This window comes from Thunnus maccoyii, chromosome 24 (genome assembly GCF_910596095.1).
Source record: "Thunnus maccoyii chromosome 24, fThuMac1.1, whole genome shotgun sequence".
Classification (NCBI taxonomy): Eukaryota; Metazoa; Chordata; class Actinopteri; order Scombriformes; family Scombridae; genus Thunnus; species Thunnus maccoyii.
Window position 1 is genome coordinate 3,613,041 of NC_056556.1, and position 24,941 is coordinate 3,637,981.

A 24,941-nucleotide genomic window follows, 5' to 3' on the forward strand; every position below is an offset into this window, starting at 1 on the left:
ACTGTCACCGCTAAAATGCATTTATACTCAGATCAGGGGAGTGTCGCTTAGACAGTTGATCACTTTTGTGTTGATTTTGTTGGAAGCATGTGTAATTAGAGTCCTGCTGTGTGACAGTCAGCTCTCAGCCTGCATTAACCGAGCAGCTGCTTCTGTTCAACATGTTAGTTTAGCGTTAGCATGAGCCTCAGATAGCTAAACCGCACAGCCGCCAGACAACAACTCCGTGGAGTTTTCACAGCTTTATGCTTCAGAGTTCAACCAGACGACACAGTGAGCAGATTGAGGCTCACTGCGAGTCTGCAACTGTTTTTCTTCGTCGGAAGGCAGGGAGGTGCGTTCGTTTTACAGCTTGTGCGGCCCTTACGAGCGGTCACCAGAAGCACCTGTAACTCAATCAGTTGAATTATTAATGGCAATTAACCCATAATCAATGAATCATTGACATCCCTAATTTATATCATCTATTTTTTCTATACCAGTAGGCTCAATTTGCAGCATAGCCAAGCCTATGTGAAATTTCTTAATAACCTAAACATGGATGAGGGTGGATGTGTTTTAAGGCACCACAGTTGAATAAGAACAAAATAATCCATGTTCTTCTATCAAAATGAAACTTAGTAATATACACTCTCATCCAATATATTTCTGTATTATAACCTTTAATTTTTATTATGAAATTATGCAAATTAGGCAAACTCATGTAATAAGTCAGAACTAATATAATTATTTCAGGTGTGTTGTCTTCCCTTAATCTCATGTGCATAATAATCATTAATCAATAAGAAAATATAAATGTACAGCGGGGGAAATAAGTATTCAACACATCAACCTTTTTTCAGGAGACATATTTCCAGTGCAGCTATTCATATGAAATTAAGAGCAAACATTGGTATTAAATCACTAAGGCAGCACAGCTAAAGAAATCATAACATCCCAATCAACAAAACACTTATGTGCATTGAATTGGAATGACACAGGACAAAAGTATTGAACAGGCAGTAAGAAAAAGCACTGAACCAGGTGATTCCATTAATTAGTCCTCTTACCTGTGCTAATTACAATCAGCTGGGTTAGGGCATGTGGCTGTTAGCACTTCCACTCTTTTAAAAAGGGTTAGACATCTGTGAAGATATTATTTGTTACCAAGCTGTCATGCAAGAACCATCTCATGATGATTAGAGACAAAGAGCTCTCCCAAAACCTTCGCCACAAGATTGTTGAGCAACAGGAATGGCACAGGTTACTGACTGATTTCTCAACTCCTAAATGTTCCCATAAGCACCATTGGGACCATTATCTGCAAGTGGAAGCAGCTTCACTCCACCATCAACCGGCTACACACAGGAGCTCCTCACAAGATTGCTGACCAAGCAGTAAGAAAATGAGTCAGAAGAGTAGCCCAAGATCCAAGGACCAGTCAAAAAGAGCTCCATGATTATGTGTGAAGTGATGCTGAAATCTCATAATTTTACATCTTGTGTTATTTGTTTAGCAGGCGTCAAGTAATATAGGTTTACAAATTACAGGTGAATAACATGACCTGACTGTAATCCCTGTGAGATTAATATGATGTAAAAGTTGTGGTGACACTAAACTGCAGACATAAGGAGTATCTGAGTATTACTTATTTTAACTATTCAACTATATTTTAGAATAAAAAATAACACAAATATCTGAACTTATTATCTTCATCAACTTTAAACTTTTCATGTTAACATATGTGACTGAACACTGATAATCAATATTCTTATTGATCCTCCTTATCGGTTTGGTTCCTTATCAATACTAAATAAGTCCTTTTAAAAAAATTAATTATAAAAGAATAAATTCAGAACAGGATTAGAATTTATTTATATCATAAATATAACTAAACATTGTTTCTAGAGCAGCAACAGTCATGTTTACAACAGCAAAGTCACTTTATAAACTCAATAATATCTCTGGAAACAAATGTAACATGTCAATAAAATAAATAATATTCCTGACATGAAAATACTGAGTGAAGTTTAGAAAGAAAGAAGAAGACAGACATCAGTCAGTATCAGTCCTTCCTCCTGTCCTCCTCCTCCCTCTGCTGCTGATGTGATTGACTGCTGCAGGTACCGCTGGTAGAGAGGAGAGGCTGCTTTGTCTCAGCCAGCAGCTGAGTTTACAAGAATGAGCCAAATTTGAAGATTGGTGGCAAACTAAGCTAAACAGTTAGACTACATACAGACAGCTTTAGTTTTAGCTTGTTGCTAACAATTAGCTATTAGCCGAGCTAGCGCGCTGTGGTTGTGTAAAACATAGCAGCGGTGGATGAGCTGTGTGTGTGTGTGTGTTTGGGTGTGTGTGTGTGTGTGTGTGTGTGTGTGTGTGTGTGTGTGTGTGTGAGTGTGTGTGTGTGTGTGTGTGTGTGTGTGTGTGTGTGTGTGTGTGTGTGTGTGTGTTTGTCTTTGTGTGTTCGTGTTTGTGTGTGTGTGTTTCTGTGTTTGTGTATGTGTGTGAGTGTGTGTGTGTGTGTGTGTGTGTGTGTGTGTGTGTGTGTGTGTGTGTGTGTGGAGGAGAGGCTGCAGTTTGAGAATAAATTACACCAAACCATTAAAAAGTGCTGATAAAAGAACCGGTAACATCGGAGCTTATCAATACTACAGTCTTTAATCATTTATCCTCGGGGCTCGTTTAATACCGGGTTTCGGTACCCATCCCTACAGAGAAATAAGTGCACATTAAATAAAACTGCCATACCTTTGATTATTTTGGAGAAAACACACGTATAAATCGATGCATAAACAACCGCAGGAAGCTGGAACAAGCGTTGATGTCTGGAACAACCAACGTCTCTTTCCCTCGCCGTTTAATCGTTTACAAAGTGAAAAAAGCAGAAATGTGGTGGCAGAGTAAAATCTTTTTTGTGTTAGTGGTAAAAATAAACAGACTATGATGGAACAAATAATTCACTTTTGATAGAAATCTGTCTGTAGACGGAGCTCTTGCACCCATGTAATCTGCTTCTAACGCTACATGATTTCTTCTTTATTCAGATTGGAGAACTGCAGGTTGTCAGAGATCAGCTGTGCTTCTCTGCTCTCAGCTCTGAAGTCCAACCCCTCCCATCTGAGAGAGCTGAATCTGAGTGAAGACCACAGTCGGGACGGTTCAAAAAGGAATCTGCAGTTTGATTTTCTGGAGAGTCCAGACTGTAGACTGGAGACTCTGAGGTCAGACACCATTTCTTACTTGTGTGCTGAGATTAATATGATGTGAAAGTTGTGGTGACACTAAACTGCAGACATAAGGATGATTTTTATGAAGTAAAATCTCCTTCAGATTGACACATTCAAATGTTGTTTTCAAACATTTAAATACTATTTAAAGCCTCCCTCCAGTGTATTTTGGCATTTTTGAGACATTTCATATTTTTCTGAGTCATTTTCTGACTATGTTGATTAGCCACAATGTTCACCAAATATTTGTGGACAAATAACTTAATTTTGTGCTCAAAGATCAAAAATGTCAGCTGTTGTTAAAAGTGAACAATGACGTATGACTATAGTAGAACGCTGCAGTCATGCGTCATCCTCATAAAATCCCTTTGTTTTTGTGAGCGTCACATAGGCTACTGATACAGTATCAGGCGCCTGTGTTTCATACTAAATAGTCTACTGGATGCAGACGTGCTGCAACAACAGATTAATGCTTCAAATATAAATCATTTATTTCTATTAAACACTCTCCAACCAACATGTGCACAGAAAATAAGGTTTAATGTGGTTAAAGCAGGAAAGTCAGTAAATCAGTGTGCAGTGATGTATAAATGAATGTGGGTGATTGTTACAGTATCTGTTGTCCACAGCTGTTTCTACTGTATGAAAAGCTTCTCCTTCACTTCATTAAATCCCTGCAGCATCTGAAGTCAGCAGGACTGATATGTTGATAAATCTGCAGCCTCTGAGAAGTGCTGCGCCAGAGCGCAGTGCCGTTACGCACCACCGTTCACTGTGTTTACCTTCATTAAATCTCCTGATGACACCAGGCTGCTACACTAGAAACACACACACCTCTACACACATCAGACTGGTCGGTTATAACTGCATATTCTGCTTTTTTATGAAGGAGACATCGGGTTAGCGGGGCTCATCAGCCTCTTTTCCGACTTTCTTTTTAGCCAAAGTAGCGTCTCATGTTTTATCCTTGAGACACATTACGATGCAAATGCTGTTGTGTAACATTATTTACTAAACTATGTGACCGTGTACGAGGTGAGATACATTAGGCTATAATTATTGCTGAAATAGCATCAGTCTGATGGGCTATAATCATATAAACAGCTTTACCAAATACATTTTTAAAATTTCTATTGTTATTATATTAAGTGATGAAAAAACTGCTCCATCTGTCTTTGGCTGCAGATTTGTGGTGATGTGTGTTCATGTCGTGACGCTCTGAACCATCCAGACATTTCCTGAAGAAAAGCTTTCCGTTTGTTGAGCTGTCATTATCACGTTTAACTGTGATTGGCACAAGTGTTTCACAGCTATGAGACCAGTGATGTGACTGGCTGAGAGAGTATTTATTAATCACCACACCAGTTGATGTATATTCACTCAGCCCTTTTACACGTTGCACTGCTGCACATACATGAACCAAAACAGCAGGTGACAGGTGCGCATGCAGGGCTCCACATTAACTTTTTGAGGCACTTGTCCTTCAGACAAGTAAATTTATCTTTCACTTGTCCATGTGTGACAGATGTGGTAAGGACATGTAACCAGACGACTCAAAGGATTGGTTTCCAGCCTTTATTTGCTCCTGCAGAAGACAATGTAACACATATGAATCACCTTCTGGTGTCTCCTGCACATCTGCTCCTAAACATGCAAAATAACAGAATTTACACCAGGAAATAGATGCTAAAATCTCTGCAGCGCTACGTTGACTACATGACGCAGGGCAGCCTGCTGTAATACAAATGGCACCAAGAAAGTTCAACAAAAGCATCTACAAAACTCATATTAACAGTCAAAACAACATGAACAGCTAGTTAAAGTAATAGTATTAACAGTAAACAATATGCATTAAATGTTACAACATAAACGGTTCAATTTCCATAGAAAACAATAAAATAGCGCAGCAGCATTTTTCCACACACTTTTCCCTCAGCAATGCAAAACAGCTCTGTGAGGGACAGAAGGGACGATGTGCAGCAAGGTCATTTCCACAGGAAACATTCATGAATAAAAATTCCTCATTGAGATAAAATTCACAAACACAAATTGGAAATAAGAATTATTAAAGTGTCTTTTTTAACTGTTACACATCCACAAAAGTCACTTGTCAGAGTAAAAATGACAATAATTTACTTTTTCATTTTGTTTGTGAACGTAGAAATCAGACGAACAAACAGTTGAAAGCATCCAAACAGTGTCAACATATAAATGATTCAATTTATGAGTTTTATTCAAGCCATTACTTCCCTGTTAATGATCTTTTCATTTGATCCTGAATTGTGAAGCACTTTGTAAAGTCTGTTTCAATATGAGCTCTATAGATTAATTATTGATCATCCTTCTGACGTTTAATAATAATGATTGACAGTGTTTCTACTAGGATTGTTTTCAGGGGGGGTGGTAGGCCCCCTGAAACTACTAGTTATGTTACGGAGCAGGCGCGTCACAGATACGGATACGCGGTGTCGACAATGTCGTCATAGATACGCAGTAAGGCGGTTGTCTGTATCGCTGTATTTCTCTACACTGAGCTGAAATGGAACAAGTGCACAAAAAATATGTAAATAAATATTAAACAAATATTAACAATATTTATAAACCCAATTTTTAAATATTAACAGTATTTATTTACAACACATAAATAAACATAGGCCTTATGGATGATAGATGGACCAATCAGTCTCTATCTGAAAAACAAATCTGGATTCTCAGCCTCTATATGGTCCTTAATATAGATCAATGTTTGTAATATAACAACATAACAAAAGTGACTGATGGGGAATTAATTTGTTTCAACTTAAAGCCAAATCAAGACAACAGTTTGACTTATAAATGAATGAGATGAATCAGCATTTTGTTTCCTAATAAGTGAAAGTGTCAGTTTTAGTGCTGTGTTTACAACAGTTACTGAGGTCAACGACCTTCTAACAGCTGAAGAAAACATCATGTTAACAGAGTTGTTGTGTAGTGTTAGTACTTGTGTTAAAACATCTGTAAGTCCTTTTATAGCAGGTTTGAATCTTGTGCTTTGACTTTTGCTTGTTAGGATGTCCTTTAGTTTGGATAACAGATTGTGTCTTTAAACATATTTACAGAACAGTAATTCATCTAGATACAGGTGGAAGTCAGACCTTAACAGTTTTTTCTGCCTCCTGCTTTGAATGTGTTCATGTCTCTCCATCACCTGACGCCTGGGCTGCCTCTGTGTGTTTCTCTTTACTCCTTCAACTGTTTCTTTAAATCTTGAATCAGTTGCACCTTCTTCCTTTTCAATCACTTCTTTACTTTCTCCTTGTTTTTCTTTCAACACCATTAAGTTACATCCTGCAATTCTTCCTCACTTCTGTCTCCTCTCTCCTGATTTCTTCACTCACTCTGAAAATGTAAAAGCTTTCCTTTAATAAATCTGACAGCAGGGCCGGCTCTAGACATGTTGGTGTCCTAGGAGAGATTAGGATTTGGTGCCCCCCCCCAAACCACATTACCCCACCAGTACTGCCTCATCACCACCCTGTCATACATTGAGGAGCAGGTGGACCCAAATGCAGAGACCAGAGAGCAGGGCTGAAGAAAAGCGTCTTTATTTCAAAGACTGGCAGGAAAAAAACAAAAGCAGGATGAGCTGAGTAGAACAAGATACAAAAAAAAATCGACTGAGCAGGAAACTGAGCAAACACGACAGAACAGAATTGACTAACTGAACAGACGACTCGACAAAGACTGAACTGAAAACTGAACTTCAATACAAACTGAAGTAATCAGACAACAAGGAACAGGTGGCACAATACAAGGGCAGGCTGGGAGCTGATAGGCTGGGGAAGACACTAGGAGCAGGGCAGGACCGACGAGGCTACTGCAGGGCAGGTGAGAGGAGGAGCACATGAAAACAGGAGGAGTGAAGGAACACACAAGAGAAACACAGAGCAAAGTAAAACCCAGAAAACACAACAGCACTCAATAACAAGCCAGCATAAATCAAAGTGTCTCTGAATAAATCAACCTAGGTACACAGCACTACAAGCTAACCAATAATCTAATACAGTCTTTCAAAGATACAACTCAAATAACATGAATGAGCAAAAAGACTGGACAACACAAGTGTAACACAGAAAACCAAAAGAAGAAAAAACACAAAGAGCCCAAACCATGAGTCCATGACACACCCGCTCATTCTACAGTAAAAATATGGACAACAAACATCAGACACCACAATGGTTTCAAGACGAAAATATATATTTTTATAAATTACAATTACTTTTCAAACAAACTAATCACGTTTCAAAGAATGAATCAATTGTTAAATATTACTATTATTAACTACCTTTACCTGTTAGTAACATCCAAGACGCTGGCACTTGGTTATTGATAGATTACACTGGATAGATGACTCCTTCCATGATGTCATGTGCCCACAATGTTCTGGGGTTTCATTTATAAAACAGTGTGTAGGATCCATACTAAAATTGTACCTGCGCACAAAAGCCGAAAATGGCGTGCACCCAAAAATAATCATATTTATAAAACCATGCGTACACACGAATGCACGTATATTTCCCTTTATAAATCACAGTCCACCTGGAAATGTGCGCTCATGGATCAGCGTCATATCCCGCCCTCTACATGCCCACACTCAACCATAAACGGTCGATGCAAAAGCCTTCATGAATATTCATGTACATGTGTTTCTTTCGCCGCACCGATCACTCTCTATGTCTTTAGACGCCTGGCCAATCAGTGTTGAGAGTCAGTGTATCGGAGCCTCTCTTGTCACTTGTGCTCAGCAGCAGCAGGGGAAGGACCACAACAGGCATGAACAGACATTTAACCTTTTATTTCCCCGTTTTCACACGTATTGAAATTATGTGTGTAACCCAAAACAACCATATACAACCTCAATAAACATTCCTGTGGATTGTTAAGTTAGACATCTCTGGTTAAATGTTTAACACACCCTGCAGTGGGCCAGCTCCCAGTTAACCAGTATAAGTAGTTTTTACACCACTCACTCAATATGTAAAATACAATAAACACTATATTAGTTTATATTTACTCCAAAATCCAGCATACAGGTATTTCTCTAATTGACACAGTGAGCACAGGTGGTGAAGATGAGCCGGTGAGGTGACTGGAGAAGGCAGAGTGTGTGTGGCAGCCACCGCTGTGTCTCCAGTGTCTCTGTGCTTGACAATACAGCCGTGTTTACTGTAGCCATTTTACACATATAAACTACATGGGAACTCATACTTGGTGATATATGCACAGTATAACCAAATATTAAAAATCTATTAACGCTCTGTCCTGTAAATATGTTTTAGTTCCGTTTGTTGAAGTTATTTGATGTCATCTTGGATTTCTACAATCAATGATGATCATTTCAACAGTAAGTTAACGTGGCTAAGGTGAAAATCAATCAGTATTTTCATGCTTAGCTAATATTGGAGAAAGGCAACCCAGACTTTGCAGAATCCTGCCACCTGCCACATCCTGACATCATTCATTTCAGCTGCTGCTGCTCCACAACTGACTCTCTCCTTTGTGCTCCGGGTGAGGCAGCACTGATGAAATGTTGGGCAGACTTTAAGATCTGAGTTGCTTTATATCTTTACAAATTGAAAGATGTTTATGGAAGTTATGGCTCACTACAAGCCAAAGTACAGATAACACTGCTGGTTTGAGTGTTTCTGATAATGTGGATCTATAATTGATGTTTGATATTAAGTGAAATGAAATGTGTGAGAGGATTATTATACAATCTGCCTTCAATTCACTTCAATTCTGCGTCGTGGATTTCCCCTGTCTCTAAAATGTTCCTACGCATGGGTAAGAGTTTAGGTGCAGGTGCGCACATTGTCCCATCAAGTTTGTTTTTATAGATCACAACTTTTGCTTGTGAAGTGGCGTACGCCTCTTTCAGGCCCCGTTCCTGCTTACTCAACAAATGAGATCCCTGGACTGTTCTCGTGGGTTTTGAGTATTTCACTGCAATTTTTCCAATCATTAAATCAATTACTGATTAGTTTGTAGTTTTTTTTGTGAGAACAGGTTGCAGCAGAAGCAGTAAAGACTTTTTTTTTTATTTTTTCTGGGAATATACCCAACCAACTTCTCTTGATTTTCTCTCCATTCACTTATTTTCTGTAGAAGTGGTGGTGATGGGAACTTCTCCCATCCTCTCATTTTGTAAATGTAGAGTCTTATTTTAGCTGATATGGCCTGTGCTGACTATCTCTGTCCTCACCATATCAGACAGGGCTGCCAGTCAGCAGGATCTATAGCTGCTGCCTTGATGGACTCACATACTTCAGGATCTGTTCCAGTTGATGGTGTCTGCAGGCTGTAGAGTAGTAGAAGTGTCTGTTGTGTCTGTTGTTGCTTCACCTGCAAGTAAATCTAAACATACATGTAAATATAGTTATTAATCCTTTAGTAAGGACACACAATGATTCATAAATGACAACACATCAGACAATAAACACATCTGAAGCATAAATTATAGATAACGGTTGACCAGAACTGTTCAATTACATGAGTGAAAAAAGGTGAAGAATCCAAGTTGAAATTATTTTAGATGGAATAAGTTATTCTAGCTTTAATGTGTCCTGTAGACAACTTGAATAAATATAGATAGTTGCAGTCTAATATTGATTAGTATTTAAGTTAGCTATGTTCCCTTTATAATATAGAAATTATATTTATGATTCAATATATTTTATTGCGCTAGTGTTACCATGATAACACAAGTATGTAAGAAACCATTTAATAAAAGATAATATTGATACTTGACTTGAAATTAACAAGGTGTAACTGTGACATTCAAATAATAATGATAATAATAATAATAATAATAATAATAATAATAATAATAAAGACAACATAGCAGTGTATTATCAGTTACACAGAGACCACAAATAAGTGGCTGAACTGACCTGCTTCAGAGAGTGGTGTAGATGGGAGATCAGATGTAACTTCTCCAGCAGCTGGAGGCTTCTGCAGATATTTCCTGAGTGCATCTGGACAGTTATAGAGTAGATATCAGCCTGTTACAAGCAAAAACATGTAGCTGCAGAGTAGACAAACAACTGCTGCAGCCTGTTGCACCAGCTGTGTGCAAAATAAATAAAATAAAATAAATAATATTCCTGACATGAAAATACTGAGTGAAGTTTAGAATGAAAGAAGACAGACATCAGTCAGTATCAGTCCTTCCTCCTGTCCTCCTCCTCCTCCCTCTGCTGCTGATGTGATTGACTGCTGCAGGTACCGCTGGTAGAGAGGAGAGGCTGCTTTGTCTCAGCCAGCAGCTGAGTTTACAAGAATGAGCCAAATTTGAAGATTGGTGGCAAACTAAGCTAAACAGTTAGACTACATACAGACAGCTTTAGTTTTAGCTTGTTGCTAACAATTAGCTATTAGCCGAGCTAGCGCGCTGTGGTTGTGTAAAACATAGCAGCGGCGGATGAGAGACTGCGGACAGAGCAGTTGAAAATATCACTTTTCTACATGTTTATGCTTGTTGATCAGGTGTATTGATAGAGTATTGGCTTTTTACTCGCTACGGTGTTATTGCACTTAAGAAGTAACGAGCGTAGTTGTCGTCAACTCGAGTAATCTTCACTTCACATGTGATCTGCTGTTCACTGACTTTGCTGTGTGTGTGTGTGTGTGTGGGTTTGTGTCTGTGTGTTTGTGTGTGTGTCTCTGTGTTTGTGTGTGTGTGTGTGTCTCTGTGTTTGTGTGTGCGTGTCTGTGTGTGTGTCTTTGTGTGTGTGTGTGTCTTTGTGTTTGTGTGTGTGTGTCTTTGTTTGTGTGCGTGTCTGTGTGTGTGTGTGTGTGTGTGTTACATCATGTCCAAATATGAACTGTATGTCAGGCTCTAACAAGGAACACGGTTAAGTGCGGAAGTCCAAGTATTGGGCGATGGAAGGGGAGTGAGTTAGTTAATGACGTATGGCCCAGTCAAAGACACCAGTTCTCCCAGTCCAGCCTTGGTAGCCCTCTGACTGTGTGTGTGTGTGTGTGTGTGTGTGTGTGTGTGTGTGTGTGTGTGTGTGTGTGTGTGTGTGTGTGTGTGTGTGTGTGTGTGTGTGTGTGTGTGTGTGTGTGTGTGTGTGTGGAGGAGAGGCTGAAGTTTGAGAATAAATTACACCAAAACATTAAAAAGTGCTGATAAAAGAACCGGTAACATCGGAGCTTATCAATACTACAGTCTTTAATAATTTATCCTCGGGGCTCGTTTAATACCGGGTTTCGGTACCCATCCCTACAGAGAAAGAAGTGCACATTAAATAAAACTGCCATACCTTTGATTATTTTGGAGAAAACACACGTATAAATCGATGCATAAACAACCGCAGGAAGCTGGAACAAGCGTTGATGTCTGGAACAACCAACGTCTCTTTCCCTCGCCGTTTAATCATTTACAAAGTGAAAAAATCAGAAATGTGGTGGCAGAGTAAAATCTTTTTTATGTTAGTGGTAAAAATAAACAGATTATGATGGAACAAATAATTCACTTTTGATGGAAATCCGTCTGTAGACGGAGCTCTTGCACCCATGTAATCTGCTTCTAACGCTACATGATTTCTTCTTTATTCAGATTGAAGAGCTGCAGGTTGTCAGAGATCAGCTGTGCTTCTCTGGTCTCAGCTCTGAAGTCCAACCCCTCCCATCTGAGAGAGCTGGATCTGAGTGGAAACTACAGTCGGGACGGTTCAGAAAGGAATCTGCAGTTTGATTTTCTGAAGAGTCCACACTGTAGACTGGAGACTCTGAGGTCAGACACCATTTCTTACTTGTGTGCTGAGATTAATATGATGTGAAAGTTGTGGTGACACTAAACTGCAGACATAAGGATGATTTTTATGAGGTAAAATCTCCTTCAGATTTACACATTCAAATGTTGTTTTCAAACATTTAAATACTATTTAAAGCCTCCCTCCAGTGTATTTTGGTATTTTTGAGATATTTCATATTTTTCTGAGTCATTTTCTGACCATGTTGATTAGCCACAATGTTCACCAAATATTTGTGGACAAATAACTTCATTTTGTGCTCAAAGATGAAAAATGTCAGCTGTTGTTAAAACTGAACAATGACGTATGACTATAGTAGAACGCTGCAGTCATACGTCATCCTCATAAAATCCCCTTGTTTTTGTGAGCGTCACATAGGCTACTGATACAGTATCAGGCGCCTGTGTTTCATACTAAATAGTCTACTGGATGCAGACGTGCTGCAACAACAGATTAATGCTTCAAATATAAATCATTTATTTCAGTTAAACACTCTCCAACCAACATGTGCACAGAAAATAAGGTTTAATGTGGTTAAAGCAGGAAAGTCAGTAAATCAGTGTGCAGTGATGTATAAATGAATGTGGGTGATTGTTACAGTATCTGTTGTCCACAGCTGTTTCTACTGTATGAAAAGCTTCTCCTTCACTTCATTAAATCCCTGCAGCATCTGAAGTCAGCAGGACTGATATGTTGATAAATCTGCAGCCTCTGAGAAGTGCTGCGCCAGAGCGCAGTGCCGTTACGCACCACCGTTCACTGTGTTTACCTTCATTAAATCTCCTGATGACACCAGGCTGCTACAGTAGAAACACACACACCTCTACACACACACTGTTAAAACTTCCTGTAAAAACATTCAACAACTGGCAGCAGGGTTGCCATTAAGTTACTGTAAAATTAACATTTTTTTACTGTTACTAAAGTTTACGGTTTCGTGCTGTTAATGAAAAATACAGTATGATCTGGTTTTTCATTGCTTTATTAATAGAACTGTTTTTTTTCTTTTACAGTATCTTACAGTTGACAGATTTGTTTGATTGAACTATTTAGTTTGTATTTTTTTTACAAACATTTTAATAAACCTATTTTTAACCTAAATGAATACTGACTTAGCAGGTTAAACACATAGGAATAGTCACAATACATACAATTAAAGACACTTTTGTTAAGAAAAAGGTTTTAATAGACCTGGTTGTCATTCTTCATAAAATCTCTGTCCAAAGCTGGCTACAAGCACATAATGCAAACCAGAACAAAATGTTCTTTAGGAATGAAGAACAGAGCTAAATCACTGATATTTCAATCATGTAATTACAATGTAAGAGAAAAAACACAGCTTCTTATTGCACTTGACTTTTTATTTGAATATAAAGTTGGAAAGTTCACATGCAGAACAATTGCATGTTAAACAAAAAGCTGAAACAGAGCGTTCTCTCTCAAACTGTCTTTGGCTTTTTGATGGAAATAGTAGTACAAGGCACTTAGGCTCAGAAATATTGACATGATCAACTATACAGTATCACCTTTTTGAGTAACAATTTATTTCAAAATATGAAACAGTGTTTAGAAAACCAAAGCAGGTGACCAGAACAGAAGAGTTCAGTTGAATAAAACTGCATCATTTGCTGTTAAGCAGCTTTTAACCAGAGGACTGTTCCACAAAGCAGGATTAGAAAGTTAGGCAGATAAGTGTGAAAAGATGACATCATCATGATAGTGTTTTGAATCTGTAAAGCAACATTTGAATGAGTTATTTGGATATGATTCAATTATGATTGACAATTCAAGTTCATGATAACAAAGCAAATTTCAGCAGTTTTAGCATTTTTAAAGTCATGTGGTAAACTTATTAACCTTGCTTTGTGGAGCAGCAACAGTTACAGACAACTGAGCTACATCACAGAATTACAAGCAAACTCTCAGATAATATCTGGCTCTATATCATGTAACATCTGAATATACTGGAGATATTGTCCAGCCTTAAGGCATATCAGTGGTACAAATAAAAAGATGAAGATTACATAAATAAAAGATGTTTTGTCAATATAATGCTGTCTGTCAAAAACAGTTGAAATATAAATGAAAATATAATGAACAGCAGCATACATGTTACATCATGTCCAAATATGATAAAATGCAGCAAATGTATCGATGTGCAACAGCACGTTATGGAAAAGATAAGAAAAATACAGGTTTTACTGAAAGTATCTAACCTTTGGATGAATTGGAGTGTGCATGCTGCCTCTTCTTGGGATTGGAGATTAAAGGTGTAGAAGGTGTAAAATAATGCAGCGAGCACCGTCAGGAAGGTGGGCTGGATCCCCTCACAAATGATGTGGCCCTCAAGGCCGACCATCCAGTGCTGAATACAGCTTCCTGCCGCTTCACCTGAAACTTAGAAGAATTTTCCTGTCAAATTCATGGATTTTTGGTCCATGTTTGAAATGAATTGTGTTGAGCGGTGAAAAAGAATTTTGCCATGTGTAGTACTGCTTGAGAAACTTTATTTTTATTGTAGGAGTAGTAATACTTTATTATTTAATTACCTCGTTGTTGGGGGCACCACCTCCTTTTTGGTTAGGATCTGTTAGTGCGAGGAGGAAGCACTAACCCTTGTTCAATTTAATCAATGAATCAGTCTCATGATCGGAAGTTCTTGTCCCAAACAGTGACCTCTGTTTACTGCAGCTCAAAGAAACAACCAAACACTTTTAGGATAAATGAAGACATTTATTAATAACTAAACGTCTTGAGGATACATGATGAAGTATAGATGATATACAGAAAATTATGAATAAAAAGAAAAGTTAAATAAATAAAAGGCCTAAGAATGATGATAAAATTAATAAAGAAAATTATTCAGCAGGAGTGGCTTGAAGTGCTTGACTTGAGGCGTAACGTGTTGCACCGGGGAATGCTAAGGGGAAAGGTAATTCAACTTCTCTAAATTCTTTAACTTTAACGTTATCTGACATCAACCCCTGTTCACAAAGCCATTATATGCCTTACTGTTGAGCTGATGCGTCGTAGTAGAGGCGTCATCTTGGCAGGTCCAGCGTTGTTGGTGCAGCATCTCCAGCGGTGTTGCAGTGAAAGAGCCCACATCAGCTGTGGGCTGTAGTGCATCTCCATAGATGCAGAGGCGTTGAATGCCAGTAAAGAATCAGGCCTTTTCAGGCTGCTCTGAAAATCTTCAGGTTGGCTTCACTTCTGGTTTTCAGTATTGCTCTCAGAGAGCAGGTTCAGTATGAAGCGTTCTTCTTCTTCTTCTTTTTCTTTTCTTCGGGAGCTTATGTTCAGGCTTTACTTGGCTTGTAATAACTTGAGTTAAGTGTCGAATAAAGTTTAGTCTGACTACACTCAAATCATCAGCGGCGTCTACTTCAAAATAAAATACTGTACGTGTTTACTTCAAAATTAAATCAGTATACGTGGAAATACAAGACTTCAGGTGACTAATAAAACAGAAACAGATTAGCTTGTTGCAATAAAAGATTTAATACGGATATATTTGGTTGAAGAATAAAGGACTTCTGAAGAGTTTTCTTGAGTTCTTGGAGGCCAGCTCAAAGAGGAATCTCCTTGAGGCTGTTTTTATAAGTTAGAATAAGATGGGAGAAGTTTTAGGGATGTTCTAAAGGGTTTCGTGCCGAATTATTGATGAATATTCTTTTTTTTTGTTCTAGGGGCTTTAGGTGTGGCTGGTGGTTTACAGCCTGCGCCTCCTGAAGTAAAGGAATTTGGAGAAATCTAATTCTGAGTTTTTACATGCAAAAATTGGCACTTCAAATCACTGTTTGCCTGTTATTTCACATTAAAGCTGTAAACGCATTCTTTTCATGGTGTCCAAGCAGTCATGATATTTCTGATTAACGGTCCTGTCAGCTTGTATCATATTTGTAAAACCATTCAAGAAACAGTTAAACAGTTTACATGATTCATGATAAGTCAGTTTTTCTAATAACAAACATTAACCTTCATATTAACACTTCATGATGTCTAAACATACAACCTTCATTAGTTCAACTTTCTTAATTTTCAGGTTTGCCTAAAATTTGCAGGGAGGTTTCACAAAGTCCTCAGGAATGTGGATTAGTTTATGGCGTTGTTGATAAGAGTCTGTGCTCCATCTAAGGTGGGAGTTGTTCTCTCCGGTCCAGGTGGCCTTTAGGGTCAGTTCATGCTCTTAGTTCGTGTCATAATTCAACTTATCGAAATGGTTTATTAGGTCTTTCTGAGTCTGTTGAGCATCACTGATCAAACCCCCACTTAGGGTTACAAAGGTCAGTTCTGCAGGCTGAGGGTCCGCTATTACGAACTTAGGAATCCAGGGAGTCTGTCTCTTATTTTCCTTAAGAAGTCAAAGATTGGTTAACAGAATTAAAGAACAAGCGGTTGTCCTCCTCCATTATCCAAAATGAATATTCTGTCCGTTTATACCCTGAATCAATATTTATCTAACAGTTGCTGCCTCTCATTTCAACTGCCCCCAATACCAATAGTAGCACAGTAACATGCAGAGATGTGAAGTTTTAATGGTTACAGAATAGTTATTGTGATATAAATTTGTGCATCTTGTTTGGCTTGTGGCAGAAAGAAGAACAGCTGTGGTTTTTTGATGCTAATACAACCACGGTACAGTCAGAGGAGCTTTTGATTTCCTGCTGTGGTCACACAGACAGCAACATGTGTAGCACTATGTGAAGAGTCCACTTGAAAAAACAGATATCATCAGTTATGCTAATTTCTCTAAACCATGTGTTTCTTCAGATAATATTCAAAAACACGAGTTGACTTTTGCATCATTTTGGATTTTGGATTCAGAAAGTAAACCATGTGAACCATTACATTCAACAGTTTGTTGTTTCTTTCAAAAATGTCATTGATAGGTAAAAATTACCAAATAGACTGAGGTTGGTTGAAGTCAAGCGTCTCTTTAATTCAAACCAAACATATGTTGTAGACACGGAGAGTCTGCAGAGTCTCCGTGGAGAATTCTGACAAGGAAAGTCACTAGTATATATTGACGGCCTTGATACCCTTGGGAGGCACCTTTAGTTGTTTACAGATTCCTTCTAACAGACCTAGACAAAGCTTTACAGAGCTCTCACTTCCACATGATGACCATGATGTCCATATGCCTATCATAGTGTTCCCTTCAAGGCTCTGCCGCCAAATATATACATACATATGACCATACCTACTTAACTAATACATGGATTTTTCTATCAGTCATTTGTTTTTTTGCAAATAAATTCTTTATGTATTGACCAACCAATAGTACTGCAACTAAGAGAAGTTGAATTTAAAAAACAGCAGTGCATTCCTATAACAAAGGAGATCAGAATATGTCTTTACAAGAGTATTGCATTGTGCTTTAATAGATCATTTTGTTGCTTGTCTATCCAATGATGTAAACATACCAAGCAGTATCAGACAAGGAATTGCAGGTATGGAGATTGTCCTCTCAATGTCAGCTGTAGCGGCAGATCCCTAGAACATAGAAAGAGAAATACAAAGTGATGAGTCATTATATGACATGGCATATGTGTGTGTATATATGTACATATACATAAAGGAATCTTACATTTGCAAGAAGGATTAGTCCTGTAATGGTCTCTGAGAAGTGAGCCATCAGAAACTGGATGACACAAACGACAGCTCGACATCTTCACCCAGAGAGAGAACTTCCTTGACTCCTGCATCGGTGGGTTTAGTCTTGAAGAGTTCCACAGTGGTTCTACCACACTCCTCCTCCGACTGTGTAAAAGGTTCACACTGTCAAGACTATCATAATGCTTAATGAGTTCACTGGCAAAATACGTTAACTTGACATGTAGACATTAAAATGAGCTCCTTGTGTCGTCTGATTAGGCTAATCAGCAATCATCTATGAAATTATGCTTAAACGTTGCTGCTGAATCCTTCTGTCATGACGTGCACATATTCAGTAATGCAAACAAACATCACTGGAAACATCACTGACAGACTTTACACTGATTTATGAGTAAAATTGCTGCTCACCAAATAATTAGTAAGATATAGATGAAGAAAAGAACAGATCTAGCTTCACATGTGCAGTTCAGGTGAAATGGTTCTTCCCAAAATGCAAAAAATACTGCATTATACCATTATTTTATACTTTTGACTGTTGATTAACGTTAAAATGCAAATACATTATAATTCTGTTAAAAAACGGAGCTTAATTTCACAGATTTTTTTTTGTATTAACAGTAAAGTGCTATATTTAAAAATAACAGGTTAGTACTGCTGAAGTCCTGCTGTAAATTTACTGCAATCATTTACAGTGAATCAGTCTGGTCGGTTATAACTCGATATTCTGCTTTTTTATGAAGGAGACGTCGGGTTAGCGGGGCTCATCAGTCTCTTCTACGACTTTCTTTTTAGCCAAAGTAGCGTCTCATGTTTTATCCTTGAGACACATTACGATGCAAACGCTGTTGTGTAACATTAATTACTAAACTATGTGACCGTGTACGAGGTGAGATACATTAGGCTATAATTATTGCTGAAATAGCGTCAGTCCGATGGGCTATAATCATATAAACAGCTTCACCAAATACATTTTTTTCATTTCTATTGTTATTATATTAACTGATGAAAAAACTGCTCCATCTGTCTTTGGCTGCAGATTTGTGGTGATGTGTGTTCATGTCGTGACGCTCTGAACCATCCAGACATTTCCTGAAGAAAAGCTTTCCGTTTGTTGAGCTGTCGTTATCACGTTTAACTGTGATTGGCACAAGTGTTTCACAGCTATGAGACCAGTGATGTGACTGGCTGAGAGAGTATTTATTAATCACCACACCAGTTGATCTATATTCACTCAGCCCTTTTACACGTTGCACTGCTGCACATACATGAACCAAAACAGCAGGTGACAGGTGCGCATGCAGGGCTCCACATTAACTTTTTGAGGCACTTGTCCTTCAGACAAGTAAATTTATCTTTCACTTGTCCATGTGTGACAGATGTGGTGAGGACATGTAACGAGACGACTCAAAGGATTGGTTTCCAGCCTTTATTTGCTCCTGCAGAAGACAATGTAACACATATGAATCACCTTCTGGTCTCTCCTGCACATCTACTCCTAAACATGCAAAATAACAGAATTTACACCAGGAAATAGATGCTAAAATCTCTGCAGCGCTACGTTGACTACATGACGCAGGGCAGCCTGCTGTAATACAAATGGCACCAAGAAAGTTCAACAAAAGCATCTACAAAACTCATATTAACAGTCAAAACAACATGAAACAGCTAGTTAAAGTAAGAGTATTAACAGTAAACAATATGCATTAAATGTTACAACATAAACGGTTCAATTTCCATAGAAAACAATAAAATAGCGCAGCAGCATTTTTCCACACAACTTACCCTCAGCAATGCAAAACAGCTCTGTGAGGGACAGAAGGGACGATGTGCAGCAAGGTCATTTCCACAGGAAACATTCATGAATAAAAATTCCTCATTGAGATAAAATTCACAAACACAAATTGGAAATAAGAATTATTAAAGTGTCTTTTTTAACTGTTACACATCCACAAAAGTCACTTGTCAGAGTAAAAATGACAATAATTGACTTTTACATTTTGTTTGTGAACGTAGAAATCAGACAAACAGTTGAAAGCATCCAAACAGTGTCAACATATAAATGATTCAATTTATGAGTTTTATTCAAGCCATTACTTCCCTGTTAATGATCTTTTCATTTGATCCTGAATTGTGAAGCACTTTGTAAAGTCTGTTTCAATATGAGCTCTATAGATTAATTATTGATCATCCTTCTGACGTTTAATAATAATGATTGACAGTGTTTCTACTAGGATTGTTTTCAGGGGGGGTGGTAGGCCCCCTGAAACTACTAGTTATGTTACGGAGCAGGCGTGTCACAGATGCGGATACACGGTGTCGACAATGTCGTCATAGATACGCAGTAAGGCGGTTGTCTGTATCGCTGTATTTCTCTACACTGAGCTGAAATGGAACAAGTGCACAAAAAATATGTAAATAAATATTAAACAAATATTAACAATATTTATAAACCCAATTTTTAAATATTAACAGTATTTATTTACAACACATAAATAAACATAGGCCTTATGGATGATAGATGGACCAATCAGTCTCTATCTGAAAAACAAATCTGGATTCTCAGCCTCTATATGGTCCTTAATATAGATCAATGTTTGTAATATAACAACATAACAAAAGTGACTGATGGGGAATTAATTTGTTTCAACTTAAAGCCAAATCAAGACAACAGTTTGACTTATAAATGAATCAGATGAATCAGCATTTTGTTTCCTAATAAGTGAAAGTGTCAGTTTTAGTGCTGTGTTTACAACAGTTACTGAGGTCAACGACGAGTTGTTGTGTAGTGTTAGTACCTGTGTTAAAACATCTGTAAGTCCTTTTATAGCAGGTTTGAATCTTGTGCTTTGACTTTTGTTTGTTAGGATGTCCTTTAGTTTGGATAACAGATTGTGCCTTTAAACATATTTACAGAACAGTAATTCATCTAGATACAGGTGGAACAGTTGTTTCTGCCTCCTGCTTTGAATGTGTTCATGTCTCTCCATCACCTGACGCCTGGGCTGCCTCTGTGTGTTTCTCTTTACTCCTTCAACTGTTTCTTTAAATCTTGAATCAGTTGCACCTTCTTCCTTTTCAATCACTTCTTTACTTTCTCCTTGTTTTTCTTTCAACACCATTAAGTTACATCCTGCAATTCTTCCTCACTTCTGTCTCCTCTCTCCTGATTTCTTCACTCACTCTGAAAATGTAAAAGCTTTCCTTTAATAAATCTGACAGCAGGGCCGGCTCTAGACATGTTGGTGTCCTAGGAGAGATTAGGATTTGGTGCCCCCCCCCCCCCAAACCACATTACCCCACCAGTACTGCCTCATCACCACCCTGTCATACATTGAGGAGCAGGTGGACCCAAATGCAGAGACCAGAAAGCGGGGCTGAAGAAAAGCGTCTTTATTTCAAAGACTGGCAGGAAAAAAACAAAAGCAGGATGAGCTGAGTAGAACAAGATACAAAAATAAAATCGACTGAGCAGGAAACTGAGCAAACACGACAGAACAGAATTGACTAACTGAACAGACGACTCGACAAAGACTGAACTGAAAACTGAACTTCAATACAAACTGAAGTAATCAGACAACAAGGAACAGGTGGCACAATACAAGGGCAGGCTGGGAGCTGATAGGCTGGGGAAGACACTAGGAGCAGGGCAGGACCGACGAGGCTACTGCAGGGCAGGTGAGAGGAGGAGCACATGAAAACAGGAGGAGTGAAGGAACACACAAGAGAAACACAGAGCAAAGTAAAACCCAGAAAACACAACAGCACTCAATAACAAGCCAGCATAAATCAAAGTGTCTCTGAATAAATCAACCTAGGTACACAGCACTACAAGCTAACCAATAATCTAATACAGTCTTTCAAAGATACAACTCAAATAACATGAATGAGCAAAAAGACTGGACAACACAAGTGTAACACAGAAAACCAAAAGAAGAAAAAACACAAAGAGCCCAAACCATGAGTCCATGACACACCCGCTCATTCTACAGTAAAAATATGGACAACAAACATCAGACACCACAATGGTTTTGTGACGGGGGGCTGGTGAATGCTCTGTCATGCCCTAACCGGCGTGCGTTTCTCTCTCTCTTGGCTGGAGAGAGAGCGCCGGTGCTGGGAGCGCACAGCACGCAGCGCTCCCACTGTTCCTGCGGAGCCATGCTCCGGTTAAAACTGTTTCTTGCAGGCCCGCACTTGTGTCCCGTGGTCTTGCACTTCCACAAACTATTCCCCACTGTCCGAACTCTTTTCTTCACGCTAGGCGTTCGAGGGTGCACACTCGGCGCTGACGCGACACATACACACATACACACTTACCTGCTGCTGTTGCCTCTGGTTGCCTCCGGGCATGGGCCAAACTGAGGCACTTCCTGGACACACCATAAATAGCGCTTGGTGGCGCGCTTAAGAGGGTCATGTGACCGTGGACCATACCATTAACTTTGAATGGACTGATATTTTATGATTTATTCTGTTTTGGGGGTATTTGGCCATAGCTGTATGGAGGGCGATTAGTGCCATTTTTCCTTTATGCAAAGTATATCATTGATTTCTGAATTTATGTTTGTTGAGTTGCTAAATTTGAACGTAGGATGCTATAATTTGTTAATTAGTTTGCCCGGGGGAGGGGCTAAGAGTATATAAGGGGAGCTCTGCTCATTTAGGGTTGTTGGGTTTTTGGTTCTTGGCCGAGTAACAATGTGGGTGACGAGCTGCCAGTGTGAAACCTGTCTTGTAAATACTTTTTTTTGTTATTGGGTTTTTTCCACCTCTGCACTGTAAATATTTTTGCCACTCTTGTTTGGGAACTTGGTGTGAATAAAAAAATCACCATGCCGAAGTTTCTCGTCGTCTGAGCCATCATTGAAAGCGAACACGCGACAGGTTTCAAGACAAAAATATATATTTTTATAAATTACAATTACTTTTCAAACAAACTAATCACGTTTCACAGAATGAATCAATTGTTAAATATTACTATTATTAACTACCTTTACCTGTTAGTAACATCCAAGACACTGGCACTTGGTTATTGATAGATTACACTGGATAGATGACTCCTTCCATGATGTCATGTGCCCACAATGTTCTGGGGTTTCATTTATAAAACAGTGTGTAGGATCCATACTAAAATTGTACCTGCGCACAAAAGCCGAAAATGGCGTGCACCCAAAAATAATCATATTTATAAAACCATGCGTACACACGAATGCACGTATATTTCCCTTTATAAATCACAGTCCACCTGGAAATGTGCGTTCATGGATCAGCGTCATATCCCGCCCTCTACACGCCCACACTCAACCATAAATGATGCAAAAGCCTTCATGAATATTCATGTACATGTGTTTCTTTCGCCGCACCAATCACTCTCTCTGTCTTTAGACGCCTGGCCAGTCAGTGTTGAGAGTCAGTGTATCGGAGCCTCTCTTGTCACTTGTGCTCAGCAGCAGCAGAGGAAGGACCACAACAGGCATGAACAGACATTTAACCTTTTATTTCCCCGTTTTCACACGTATTGAAATTATATGTGTAACCCAAAACAACCATATACAACCTCAATAAACATTCCTGTGTATTGTTAAATTAGACATCTCTGGTTAAATGTTTAACACACCCTGCAGTGGGCCAGCTCCCAGTTAACCAGTATAAGTAGTTTTTACACCACTCACTCAATATGTAAAATACAATAAACACTATATTAGTTTATATTTCCTCCAAAATTTCTCTAATTGACACAGTGAGCACAGGTGGTGAAGATGAGCCGGTGAGGTGACTGGAGAAGGCAGAGTGTGTGTGGCAGCCACCGCTGTGTCTCCAGTGTCTCTGTGCTTGACAATACAGCCGTGTTTACTGTAGCCATTTAACACATATGAACTACATGGGAACTCATACTTGGTGATATATGCACAGTATAACCAAATATTAAAAATCTATTAACGCTCTGTCCTGTAAATATGTTTTAGTTCCGTCTGTTGAAGTTATTTGATGTCATCTTGGATTTCTACAATCAATGATGATCATTTCATCAGTAAGTTAACGTGGCTAAGGTGAAAATGAATCAGTATTTTCATGCTTAGCTAATATTGGAGAAAGGCAACCCAGACTTCAGAATCCTGCCACCTGCCACATCCTGACATCATTCATTTCAGCTGCTGCTGCTCCACAACTGACTCTCTCCTTTGTGCTCCGGGTGAGGCAGCACTGATGAAATGTTGGGCAGACTTTAAGATCTGAGTTGCTTTATATCTTTACAAATTGAAAGATGTTTATGGAAGTTATGGCTCACTGCAAGCCAAAGTACAGATAACACTGCTGGTTTGAGTGTTTCTGATAATGTGGATCTATAATTGATGTTTGATATTAAGTGAAATTAAATGTGTGAGAGGATTATTATACAATCTGCCTTCAATTCACTTCAATTCTGCGTCGTGGATTTCCCCTGTCTCTAAAATGTTCCTACGCATGAGTAAGAGTTTAGGTGCAGGTGCGCACATTGTCCCATCAAGTTTGTTTTTATAGATCACAACTTTTGCTTGGGAAGTGGCGTACGCCTCTTTCAGGCCCCGTTCCTGCTTACTCAACAAATGAGATCCCTGGACTGTTCTTGTGTTCTTTCACTGCAATTTTTCCAGTCATTAAATCAATTACTGATTAGTTTGTAGTTTTTTTGTGAGAACAGGTTGCAGCAGAAGCAGTAAAGACTTTTTTATTTTTTTCTTGGAATATACCCAACCAACTTCTCTTGATTTTCTCTCCATTCACTTATTTTCTGTAGAAGTGGTGGTGATGGGAACTTCTCCCATCCTCTCATTTTGTAAATGTAGAGTCTTATTTTAGCTGATATGGCCTGTGCTGACTATCTCTGTCCTCACCATATCAGACAGGGCTGCCAGTCAGCAGGATCTATAGCTGCTGCCTTGATGGACTCACATACTTCAGGATCTGTTCCAGTTGATGGTGTCTGCAAGCTGTAGAGTAGTAGAAGTGTCTGTTGTGTCTGTTGTTGCTTCACCTGCAGGCAAATCTAAACATACAGTACAGACCAAAAGTTTGGACACACCTTCTCATTCAAAGAGTTTTCTTTATTTTCATGACTATGAAAATTGTAGATTCACACTGAAGGCATCAAAACTATGAATTAACACATGTGGAATTACATACTTAACAAAAAAGTGTGAAACAACTGAAAATATGTCTTATATTCTAGTTTCTTCAAAGTAGCCACCTTTTGCTTTGATTACTGCTTCGCACACTCTTGGCATTCTCTTGATGAGCTTCAAGAGGTAGTCACCTGAAATGGTCTTCCAACAGTCTT

The 24,941-nt window shown here is 38.7% G+C and overlaps 1 protein-coding gene across 1 annotated transcript in view; it reads left to right on the forward strand.

Annotated features, from left to right (window-relative positions):
• The window catches only part of LOC121891832 (NLR family CARD domain-containing protein 3-like), a 44,300-nt gene extending 19,674 nt beyond the window's left edge, over positions 1–24,626 (forward strand). The window contains exons 7-9 of the mRNA XM_042404447.1: positions 3,027–3,203; positions 11,809–11,985; positions 24,507–24,626. Of these exons, the coding sequence (XP_042260381.1) occupies positions 3,027–3,203; positions 11,809–11,985; positions 24,507–24,600 (448 nt within the window). The 3' untranslated portion in view covers positions 24,601–24,626. The remainder of the gene's footprint in view (positions 1–3,026; positions 3,204–11,808; positions 11,986–24,506) is intronic.
• Positions 24,627–24,941: the final 315 nt, after the last annotated feature.